We start from the raw sequence: 12,839 nt of genomic DNA, 5'->3' as shown, positions 1-12,839 counted from the left end.
AGGCTAAACAAGCTAGCTGCATTTGATAGCTAAGTAAGTGAAAGAGAAAGTGACCAAAAAAATCACTGAAATATAGCTCTCTCTCTTTTGCTTCTCCTTCAATTTTTAACCGTTTTGAAAACATTTATTTCTTCAACTATTGTCATTCTCTCTCTGAGTCAACTACTCACCACATTTTATGCTCTGCTAGCTAGCTGTAGCTTATGCATTCAATCCTAGATTCATTTTCTAATTATTTGATTGGGTGGACATGTTAATTCATGCTGCAAGAGCTCTAATAGGTTGGAGGATGTCCTCAGGAAGTTGTCATAATTACTGTCTAAGTCTATGAAGGGCATGAGAACCAAGATCCTCCTAGGTTTTGTATTGAAGTCAATGTACCCAGAGGAGGACAGAAACTAGTTGTCCTCTGGCTACACCATGGTGCTACCCTACATAGTGCTGTTAAGGCTACTGTAGACCTTAATTGCAGAACAGTATTTTTTAATCAATTATTTGGGTGTCGTGTCTTTGGACTATCATTAATGTTGACGATTGTTTTATCAAATCGAAAAACTATGTTTAATTATTACGATGATTTAATTACTCCTGTAACAATCAACTCATCAGCAATCTTGGAGCACCATGGAAACATTTTATTTAACGAGTTAGCATTTCTCAAATTAACTCTTAGATATAATATATCTGACATTAGTCATTAATTGTTTACCTTCTATTAGCCTCATTCTGAATGTCGCAAAATCCTTGAATATCTGCACGAACCCTGGCATAAATGATGAATCAGCGATATACAAATTGGCTTAATTATTTAATTGCTAACTAAATAATCACACAGAATTACATAAACACATACAGAATAGGTTACACATTGATTGCTACATACTGCAATGAAAAGTCCCTAGGGGGTAGGGGGCATTCCCTCCTTTTTTCGTAATGTCTGTGCTCACATGGGCGTGGCCACTCACTTGGTTAAGACTTCATATGAAAAACAATTCTCTAATTTTGAAGGCTAACATCACATTACATCTTCTCACAAATAGTTTCATATTTAATCATGTCAGTTCCCAAACATTTGAATGTGAATCTGATCACTGAGAATTATACACATTCAGAGATACAGTTATGTTGTTCTACTGTCCTTAGTTACATTGCAAATTATTAACAAATTCAACAGGATTGTTCTTTAAATACACATGGACCATTCCAAATGTTTGGATTACAGAAATACTGTTTAATTTTTCTACCTTTTTGATGTTACCGTACCGCAACGTCTCTCTCTGTGGTAACAAAGGGATTTAACGTCAATTTCTGAGAGTGGGAGAGAGCATTTTCCTGCAGGTATTTATGACCCTCATAAACTGTGGAGAGAGAGCGAGGGGGGGGGCGCATATGATCCTCCCCAAAGGGCAAGTCATGACAAGTGACGTGAATATATTTAATATAGTTTTATCTTAAAAGGATAACTTTTGAAATTCACTGAGGAGGATGGTCCTGCCCTTCCTCCTCTGAGGAGCCTCCACTGATAGAGTCCACCTCTGGTCAAAAGTACTGCAGTATATAGAATATAGGGTGCCATTTCAGACACAGCCTAAGTGACTGTAGTAGCACTGGCCATCCTGTACCACAGGCTCTCACACAAATGCAGCACTGAATAAAAGGCTGGCTTCTGAAAGCCTGGATGGACAATGATTTAGCCTGGCGTCGGCAGCCACGCTGACAGCAGAGATGACGTGTTGGCTGACATTTGGGGATGGCTGATTTGGTAATAAAAAGGACACGTGGCACCCCGGGGCACAGACTTGTTGTCATTGGCGTCTTTAGAGCAAAGTCGGAGCGCGGATGAAATGTGGGCGCAATCCGACCGCGGCTCAAATGCATGAAGAAGTGCTTCTTTCCCCTCTTTTGTTACAAAAGCCCATTTTACTCTAAAAGGCGTAATAAGGCGTCCTGGGCTCTGAGAGAGACTGCCTGGACGTCTGATTCTATAGCCTCTGACTGTGTGTCAGAGGCCAATGTTTCCTCAGTGAAGGGCTGTTGAGACATTTTGCACTGTTATTATTAATGTTTACTTTGTGTTACTCTATTGAGAGTAACAAGGAATCATTCGTGTTAGGCTTATATTTGTGCTTGAATCACAATGCATTTACTTGAGTGATGAAGACTACCATGTTTGGTTTTGTGACTATTTGTGCATTGAGTGCAAGACTGATACAATGACAATTTGATGTACATTTTATCTTCATTGTGGTTTTAAACTCATACTGATTATAGTTACTTAGTAGAGTAACTAGTATGTCGTTTAATGGAGCTTGTGAGATGATTCCTATCCATTGTGTCTGCGTGGCAGAGTGGGCCAGAGGGGATGAGCGAGTGCCTTTGTCCTTGAAGCTGTGGAGGGATGAGTCAAAGGCATCACAGCACCTCTCCTCACATTAGCATAGTTCACTAGCGGATTTACCATCGCCTGCGCCTGCCCTTAGTCAGCAGCTCGCTCCTCACACACGCCATGACTCACGGAGACCCAGAGGTCGCAGTGACCGCCATAGGTCAGAATTAACATTCGCCTCCGTCGCAGAAGGGACTACAATACTTCATGCAGGGCCTTTATAAAACATTGACTAGTCTGACTTTGAGGCCTGATGTGGAAAGTTGTGTGTGCGTGCTCTTACGGCTCTCCATGGCGAGTATGGTGAGGTTGTGGACAGAGTTGACCTCTCGGTCCAGGGGCTTGGCAGTACTGATGACCCCACTCAGAGCATCCACAATGAAGAAAAGCTCCAGGTCTGTGTTTCTATCTATGGAGTACCTGGAGACAGACACACCGATCCACAGTCAGTAAGTCAGACAGACAGACATAGCTATGATGAGGTATTTTCCTTTTGTAGAAAGTTCTTATTGATTTTAAATTATTAACTGTATCTCTGAAACACTTTTGGAGGAATAAGAACTTTGTACCATCAAAACGTGCCAAATGAACAATTTAAGAGTGCTTTTGGATTCAGTCCATTGGTACAGATCATTACTGAGCTGTCAACATGTGGAATGATGTAGTTGTCTTATCCATTTACAATGCTAGATAAAACAATCATGTTGAACTATGAATGAGAGATCTATACATCTTCAACTTTTAGATTTTGACGAGAACTGCTCTCAAACTTTTTTTAAGATAGAAGTTAGACAGAGATGGGTTAACTCTGAACACAGAACAAACACTATCCATTCCTATACAGCAGCTCATATTTCTGGACAAAATGACAACTTCAATAAGCCTATATCCAAAGAGAACTATTCAATGTAATTGTACTCAATATAATTGGTTGCATTAGTTCCACAATAATTTAAATGTTACCATTAGTAGGGCCATTTTATGCAAGATTATTAAAGACGCTGAGAGCCGCCACACCCACAATGGCTTAGATTTTCTGATTAACATTACTAACAATCCTAAGGGTCCTAGCATGAATATCACCACACAACACTTTTAATTTTCAATTAATACATAATGAGAGGGAGTCTCATGAGTGACATGGGGCAGATCGCGTTTATGAGTGGTTGCCATTAAAAAATATATATAACAAAAAAAGCCATGTAGCTGGTACAGACTGTTGACCCTTCTGGGGGATTGCCCTTCGCTTGTTGATGACATTTCACTTTTGCAAATGTTGCATTCCCTCAAAAACCACAACACCATCTGGCTTTAGTGTGTGTCACACAGTCACAGAGGGAGTTTAGAACTCATGGTGTCAGTGGTTTAAGTGTGTTGTGTAGGTGGTGCTTAAATGTGTCTCTACTGAGATGTGAGAAGGTGAACGTGTATTTACAGTCCTACTCTAAAGGTGTTTGGACCTCCTGTCAACCTGACGGTGTAGCAACATGTTGAAAATAATTGGTGAAATGACTTGGAATTCACCACTCTGTTGAATAGGGCCAGCTGGGTATAGTTGTTTTAGGAAACAGGTCCCACTTCAGAAATTGGCTGGGACAACAGAGAGATTGGCTGTGATGGTGTGTAATAACTGAAGAGCTGGGCTCTACCTGATGGCACTGTTGGAGGAGTCCGGATCGTGCGCAGAGACCCTCCCGATGGAGGTGCCAACTCTGGCGTCCTCAGAGACCACCATCCTGCTGAGCTGCGTTGAGAACACAGGCGACTCATTCACGTCCTCCACTGTCACCTTCACCGACGTTGTGTCGCTGAACGAACCCAGGTGCACGAACGCAGGGTCGATGTTCCGATTGGTGGCTTCGATTCGCACATTAAAGCTGTTCTTGGTCTCAAAGTCTAACGGCTAAACAAGTAAGACCACCAATAAAGAGAGACAAATATAGATTAAAAGAAAGAAAAGAAAAAGCTATTTCATATTAATAAAAAAACATACAGTTGAAGTTGGAAGATTACATAGACTTAGGTTGGAGTTGTTAAAACTCGTTTTTCAACCACTCCACACATTTCTTGTTAACAAACTATAGTTTTGACAAGTCGGTTAGGACATCTACTTTGTGCATGACACGAGTAATTTTTCCAAAAACTGTTTACAGACAGATTATTTCACTAATAATTCACTGTATCACAATTCCAGTGGGTCAGAAGTTTACATACACTAAGTTGACTAAGCCTTTAAACAGCTTGGAAAATTCCAGAAAATGATGTCTTGGCTTTAGAAGCTTCTGATAGGCTAATTGACATAATTTGAGTCAATAGGAGGTGTACCTGTGGACGTATTTCAAGGCCTACCTTCAAACGCAGTGCCTCTTTGCTTGACATCATAGAAAAATCTAAAGAAATCGGCCAAGACCTCAGACAAAAAAATTGTAGACCTCCACAAGTCTGGTTCATCCTTGGGACCAATTTCCAAACGCCTGAAGGTACCATGTTCATCTGTACAAACAATAGTATGCAAGTATAAACACCATGCGTATAAACACACAGCCATCATACCGCTCAGGAAGGAGACGCATTCTGTCTCCTAGAGATTAACGTACTTTGGTGTGAAAATTGCAAATCAATCCCAGAACAACAGCAAAGGACCTTGTGAAGATTCTAGAGGAAACAGGAACACATGTATCTATATCCACAGCCAAACTAGTCCTATATCGACATAACCTGAAAGGCTGCTCAGCAAGGAAGAAGCCACTGCTCCACATGTTAAAAAACACAACTATTTGGCCATAATGACCATCGTTATGTTTGGAGGAAAAAGGGGGAGGCTTGCAAGCCAAAGAACACCATCCCAACCATGAAGCACGGGGGTGGCAGCAGTGAAGCATGGGGGTGGCAACATCATGTTGTGGGGGTACTTTGCTGCTGGAGGGACTGGTGCCAAAATAGATGGCATCATGAGGTAGGACAATTATGTGGATATATTGAAGAAACATCTCAAGACATCAGTCAGGAAGTTAAAGCTTGGTCGCAAATGGGTCTTCCAAATGGACAATGACCCCAAGCATACTTCCAAAGTTGTGGCAAAATGGCTTAAGGACAACAAAGTCAAGGTATTGGAGTGGCCATCACAAAGCCCTGACCTCAATCCTATATACAATTTGTGGGCAGAACTGAAAAAGCGTGTGCGAGCAAGGAGGCCTACAAACCTGACTCAGTTACACCAGCTCTGTCAGGAGGAACGGGCCAAAATTCACCCAACTTATTGTGGGAAGCTTGTGGAAGGCTACCCGCAATGTTTGACCCAAGTTAAACAATTTAAAGGCAATGCTACCAAATACTAATTGAGTGTATGTAAACTTCTGAGCCACTGGGAATGTGATGAAAGAAATAAAAGCTGAAATAAATCATTCTCTCTACTATTATTCTGACATTTCACATTCTTAAAATAAAGTGGTGATCCTAACTGACCTAAGACAGTGAATTTTTACTAGGATTAAATGTCAGGAATTGTGAAAAACTGAGTTTAAATGTATTTGGCCAAGGTGTATGTAAACTTCTGACTTCAACTGTGGCTTGAGAGTATAGGTCAGCCGAATTCCAGATATCAACAGAGTGACTTTCCAATCAAGGTAAAGCATGTTCTGATTGGCTAGTTTATAAGCACTGGCCACATTTGCTATAAATGGTGAGGGCAAGCCATAAAGATACTGTATTTGAATGCGCATCGCTCATGCCAACATGGTCTCGTGGTACACCAGTATATTGAAGAAATACAACAACCCTATCCAACCTTGCACATAATCAGACTCTTTCATCCAGACATTTTTATATTGACTTACTGTGTAGTGTGAAAGCAAGTTTTTAATTGCAAGAAAAGGCACACAACACATCACGTTGAAAGGCATTTAAAAATGGGAGTGTTTAGAAGGTATATTGTCATATTTTTGTCTTATTGACTCACAGTTGTAGCCCTATAATATGGGACATTGATGTGACAGATTTATTGTCTGTGTTTATTGTCTGTATGACTTTCCACTCTGTGGTACTCGTCTATGACTGGTGATGGTGAAAACAAACAAAAGATCAGATTGAACCCGGTGACAACTGGCTTGGGGCCAACAATAGCTCTCACACCTACAAAGTCTCATGGCGGCCAGTCTCAAATTCTTGAGTGGCCTGGGGATATCTTTTTAAACCTTCAAAAAACACTAAAATAGCCTGCAAGTAAATAAACTATTGACATAGCAGTAATGTTTTATATTTCGACCACTAAGTAAAAAGTAAGTGAAGTTTATGAGTGCTATAGGCTATAAAATAAAAGCCATTATAATTGGTCAACTGAAAAAAACGTATGCCTATAATGCAATTGAAGCTAGACATCAAAGCATTAATATTACACAACTCTGCTACGCCATAGCATCCCATCACATTCTCAGAGTGAGTCATCATCTTTGGACAGTGCAAGGCCATGGCCAGATAGAGATCGATGGAAACGGATGAAAGATATGCATTCGTCACTATCCGTTTTTGTCCGCCAAAAGTTTGACTTAAACTTTTGACGGACAAAGTCAGAAGTGTTGCATGTGTAAAAACAACATTGTCCATGAATGTATGAGCTCCATAGAAAAACAATTTTTGGATGGATACAAAATCTCTGCATGTGTACCTTTTGAAGGATGATGACGCCCTCTTGCGTGTCCTCATCTGTAGTGATGTTGAACAATCCAGGTCCGTCCTCCATGATCCTATACTCCATCTCTGCGTTGGGGCCTATGTCTGCATCCACAGCCTTGACCCTGGCCACCACGGATGCCACAGGCAAGGACTCCAGCACAGTGTACTGATAGTTCTCTGGAGGATAGCGGAGTAGTGGTTAGAGATGAGGTGGTTTCCTTACTCCTTAGCAGCTCATATTTATATTGCCCCCCAGCTGCCTGTGATTTCCCTCTCTCACAATGACTGGTAAAACAGCAAATTAATGGATTTGTTTTTTTTCTTCTCAATTTATAAGAGGAAATAGTGACATTATATTTAATAAGTAGTTTTACATTGAATACATTTATGGTGGTAAGGACAAATATTTTTTCTTGAACCTACAACTTTTAGAACAATGGAGTTGTTTGTATTCACATGAAAATGTATTACACATTCTGACCACTCCACGCTACATGAAACATAATATTTCTTGACCAAAGTGAATGGAAGAGTCCCCGATCCGTGCATAATACAGTTGAAGTCGGAAGTTACACCTTGGCCAAATACATTTAAACTCTGTTTTTCACAATTCCTGACATTTAATCCTAGTAAAAATTCCCTGTCTTAGGTCAGTTAGGATCACCACTTTATTTTAAGAATGGGAAATGTCAGAATATTTCTTTCATCACATTCCCAGTGGGTCAGAAGTTTAGTGGTTGAAAAACGAGTTCTAATGACTCCAACCTAAGTGTATGTAAACTTCCGACTTCAACTGTGTGTTTTGGTGGGATGAAATGTCTACTGGAAGATTCTATTACATGCAAACTCTCCCATTGTGTTCCCAAAGTCTTGTCTGCACTTCTCCGACTTAAAGCATAAAAGGAGGGAATCATATTCACAATCATAATTTCACCAATCACTATGGCAGAGCTCACCCCAGTGGCTCCCGACATTGCCCTCCTGACATTGTTTGCTGTCTTGTAATCTTTGTAATGGCTTATTAATTTGCCATGGAATAGAGGCTCCTTAAAAGACAAAAAGGCTTTCCTCCCCTTCCCTCATACGGTGTATGCCCCTCTTTGCCACCTTCCTCCAGCCTCCCCTCCTATCCTCCAAGGTCTAGTGTTTCTAGACTCTATAAACTGTGGTGCTGTGTAATACTGACCCATGACCTTGGGTGGGGGGTGAGGGGGATACGGGTGGGGGGGGGGCTTTTCACCAAGTCTGGTCCCAAAGCCTCTTTCTTCCTAGGACAACAGTGCTTGGTTAAAGCGGCCGGTCGTTAGGACTATCAGCGGTAAAGCAATTGCCGGGGCCACAGATTATCATGAGAAACACCTCACACCTTTGAATCCCAACGCCTGACCTGGAACCCATTAGTGGGCTGTGAAATAGGCTGATGACAATTTTTTTTTGGCCTAATCCTGGTATCTACATTCTCCCCTCACTCCCTGCTCTGACATGGAGTGAGGGGAGGAGAGGTTTATACCTCCTAGGGTATCCTACATTTGAAGCCTTTGATCAAAAAAGTCATAAATGTGCTGTGAACACCCTGATGATCAGATGGAGAGATACACAATGTTTATCGAATTTACACATATGCATGAAAGGGGTACTGTGGTTAAATGAATCTGCAATATAAAGTATAGCCTACATTTACACTCAAAGCTTTCTCCCCAAAACTGTCATTGTGAATGTGAGTGATTTTAGAGATTCATGTCAAATGTGAGACTGAGATGACAGTGAATGGAGGGGTTCAGGGCATTGTCTGCGAGGGAGAGAGACACAGTAGATTGAATGTTGTCAGTGTCAGTGACGCACAGAGCATAAAGGACTCAGTCTTACTACGAGAGAAGTGTGGCGGGTTGTCATTGACGTCGGTGAGAGTGATCGTGACAGAGGTGGTGCCTGAAAGGCCGCCCATCTGGCCCACCATGTCTTTGGCCTGGATGACCAAAACGTATTGGTCTTTCACCTCTCGGTCCATGTTGGGCAGCGCTGTCCGGATGATGCCTGGAGAGGAGAAAGAGGGCGATTCAGAGATAGAGAGAGGGATGACAGGAAAGAAGAGAAAGGGATGACAAGAGTGGTGAGAGAGGAGGGAAGGACAGGAATGGATAGAGAGAGGGGTGACAAGAGAGGAGAGAGAGAGAGCGGGGATGATGGGACATTTTTGAACGGAGAGCAAAGGGGTGAAAGCATAGTTTTCTCAGCTGTACCTGTGTTGTCAAGGAATGTATTACCTGTCTGTCTTACTCTGTCATAATCTATTCATCATACAGAATTTACATGGACTCAAAGTGTCAAACATGCAATATTATCTTTAATTTTTGCAACAAGTGTGCAGTCCAAACACTATTGTGGTCAACTTTATACAGTATCTCTGCAAGGTCCTGAGTAAATTTTAGTCTGAAGCAAAGGCCGTGGCCCAGTGCAGTTGCTTTGCTTTGGAAGAAATACACCGACTAATAACATTTGAAATCAGCACTTTAACTCTTAACTGGAAAAATTATAACAATAATCCCACAAAATTACCACAAATCTTGAATGGAAAAAAAGTCATAATCCTTCCAAGGCAATTACTGTTGCATTCATAGTTAACGACTTACTTAGGAAAAACAGTAACTCAGTTTCATTTATTAAAAGGCATTTATTGGGGATTCCAACAGAACATGGAAGATTACTCATTAAGTAGCTCCTGAAAAATTGGATCACGTACGTTTCCTTGCTCTAACTCTCTTGTAGGGCATTTTTGACATTGTATGGTCCGGACTTTGATTTGCTTAAACAATGCAAATAAATTGGTATGACTTATTTGGAAACTAACATTTCTAATCTCTCTTTTGTAGTAAATAAAACATGAGAATTGTGTCTTTACAACCGTAAGGCTAAGTAGGCTAAGTATGTATGTAGGCTAAGTAGGCTAAGTATGTATGCATGGATTAGAAGTCATGCATAGAGGTCCACTTGTCTCTAATGTAAATAATAGTAAATTATTTATATTGTCTTTGGAAAAAATGCTTTAGAAGCTTATTTACCTGTGTGTACCCCTACACCTGCTGACCAATGTTCCCTCTAAACTGCGCACATGCGTGTAAGAGCAGTAGCCCAGAAAGAGAAGCACGATATTGAATTTCACTCAATTTTCTAGAGCAGTGGTCACCTGGCGATTGCGATCGACTGGTCGTTCCCCAAGGCATTCATAGCCATGTGTTCCTATTTTTGTTATTCGTTGCCGTAGATGCACCCAATGCAGCTGCCCTGTGTGCCGGGTAGGCGAACTGTTGCCATTTTGAACCATTTCATGTGTCTGAAGGTACAAACCCTGCCTTCCCGGCGGGCCCAGAGAGAAAATCAAGTGCACTATAAATCTACCGCTGGCCAATCGGATGGCTCAGATTACCGTGCCTGCAATAATGTAGCAGGCATAAAAGAAAGCTACAGCAAAATTGATACTGTGATATTTCAAAATGTTTAAAACCATGACTAGAAGGAGACTGTCAACAAACACAGCAAGGAGCTGCTGTTTTTATGACTGAGTTCATGTTTAAATACTTAGCCAGCACTGTCAACACTTTTATAAGCCATAAAATGTGTGTTTTTCCTATTTCCACTCAACCCTACAACAAGCACTGCAGCAGTAATTAATGAGTAGGAAAGCGTATCTATAGGCTTGTGTTGCTATTATTAGCGGCTTGGGTCTTTTTTAATATCGAGGAATATTTCACTTTCTCTTTTCATAGGAGTAACAACATGATTTTGAGCATGAGGCAGAAATAATGCGGTGCAACTCGATCCTTTTTGGTCAGTGTTAGTGGAAGAAAGGGAAAGGGATGTTGAGAGGCGGACCCTAGGTCTGCTGCTCTCTCCCTCCGCAGAGACTGACCATCAAATGCAGGCACCATCAGCCCAGTAAAATAAAAATAAAAAGCTAATTATTTCAATGCTCATTCAGCTGTGCCTCACAATGAATACAACAACAGATCTATTACCGGTGTGATCATGTAGCCTACCTCAAATTTTGAAATATAATTTTAAAATGTCCCAAACAACAATGCAGTGGCAGGGCAATTCAAGTAAAGCCATTATGCGGTGATAATGTATTGGGGCTTTAACTTACACCACAAACCTCATTGCTACAGTACTGTTTTTAACTGGTTAATGTTGCATAGACGTACATTTTTTATGTTAGGTAAAAAAATATATATATCTCGAATTACGTTAGATCTCGGCTTACATTTTGACTCAGGAAGTGATCTTGACTCAGAAATGGTTGGTGACCACTGTTGGAGAGTTTTCCCTGTTAACACTATCAACATTTCCCTTTACTGTGGCAATTGTGATTAAATGAATTCAAAATGAGTCACTTTTAATGCATCATGCAGAAACAAAACAAACTATGCAAGAGATTTTGTTTAGGCAGAGCGCATCGGAGTAGGATTCTATTGCATTGACATGCACTACTCAGCCCATAGTCTACACAGACCGGTGTGACATAGACAATCAGAGCTGCAGTAGGCCTATATGCAAATAGAGCATTGCCATATATGGATCTGTGCCATTTACTTTGAACTGCACTGTGATGAGAGCATGAGCGATTGCGAGTAGATGTGCTTGTTTTGAGATCAAAGCGAGAGCTGCATGTAGCCACTTGTGCACATTTTGTTCATATCCTTTGCTACTTAGTGAGTTATTAGCGTAGTTATAGATCATTTGTAGTCAGCAATAGGGGAGTGATTGCTTCCTACGAGCACAAAATGTGTACATTTCTAGGCAAATTTGAAAAGCGAGTCAGGTAAAAAGCTTTTTTTTTGTCCTAAAGGGCTAGTGTTGCATTTTGAGACAGGCTTGAATAAAGCTAAGTAGCAAATAGGCAGAGGGTAGCATAATTTGTCTGATTCTCTGTAATAATGGAATGGGAATAATAATGCTTTTTATTTTGTAAACTGGTTTCTTGCATCAAAAAACACAGCAACATTTTCAGTCACCTCCTTGTCTGAAGGAGTCTTATGAAATGTAGGCCTACATTAAACACCACACATTGGCTGCTACTGTAGGCTGATGATAGAACAGCTATTTCCATGTTAAAATGTTATGGGATGCATTTCTCCATTGTTTTTGATGGTAGGCCAGAGTAGCCTATATTATGATCAATTAGCCACAGAAGACAACATGGCCACTGTAAAAAAAATTTTTTTAAAGCGGGTAGAGCCTCAGTATTCACAATAAACGCCAGCTGGAAGTTGCACAGCATTTTCACAAAGTTGAAGTTTGCGCTCATGTCATAGGCATCGTAAGGATTGGACCAATGCGCAGCGGGTAAAGTGCTCATCTTCTTAATTTATTAAAGAAAACACTTAACCTCTCTAGGGTAGGGGGCAGTATTTTCACATCCGGATAAAAAAACGTACCCGATTTAATCTGTTATTACTACTGCCCAGAAACTACAATATGCATATAATTGTTTGATTTGGATGGAAAACACCCTAAAGTTTCTAAAACTGTTTGAATGGTGTCTGTGAGTATAACAGAACTCATATGGCAGGCCAAAACCTGAGAAGATTCTGTACAGGAAGTGCCCTGTCTGACCATTTCTTGGCCTTCTATACCCTCTTTATTGAAAACAGAGGGTCTCTGCTGTAACGTGACACTTTCTAAGGCTCCCATAGGCTCTCAGAAGGCGCCAGAACATTGAATGATGACTTTGCAGCCCCTGCCTGAAAAACAGTAGCGCATTTGGATAGTGGTCAATCTGAGAACA

At 40.9% G+C, this 12,839-nt stretch overlaps 1 protein-coding gene across 2 annotated transcripts in view; it reads right to left on the bottom strand.

Moving 5' to 3' along the window:
- LOC106578734 (cadherin-7-like) overlaps nucleotides 1-12,839 on the bottom strand; it is a 115,205-nt gene that overhangs the window by 46,297 nt on the left and 56,069 nt on the right. Inside the window, exons 4-8 of one of the 2 annotated variants that reach the window (XM_045702227.1) lie at nucleotides 8,924-9,091; nucleotides 7,050-7,234; nucleotides 4,036-4,289; nucleotides 2,629-2,806; nucleotides 2,231-2,237 (exon numbers count right to left, since the gene is read on the bottom strand). In XM_045702227.1, the coding sequence (XP_045558183.1) occupies nucleotides 2,231-2,237; nucleotides 2,629-2,806; nucleotides 4,036-4,289; nucleotides 7,050-7,234; nucleotides 8,924-9,091 (792 nt within the window). The remainder of the gene's footprint in view (nucleotides 1-2,230; nucleotides 2,238-2,628; nucleotides 2,807-4,035; nucleotides 4,290-7,049; nucleotides 7,235-8,923; nucleotides 9,092-12,839) is intronic. The other variant, XM_014157864.2, reaches the window with a different exon arrangement.

The sequence above is a fragment of the Salmo salar genome, chromosome ssa19 (genome assembly GCF_905237065.1).
Source record: "Salmo salar chromosome ssa19, Ssal_v3.1, whole genome shotgun sequence".
Lineage (NCBI taxonomy): Eukaryota > Metazoa > Chordata > Actinopteri > Salmoniformes > Salmonidae > Salmo > Salmo salar.
The sequence above is the reverse complement of the archived record's forward strand: the minus strand, read 5'-3'. Positions and strand labels throughout refer to the sequence as shown.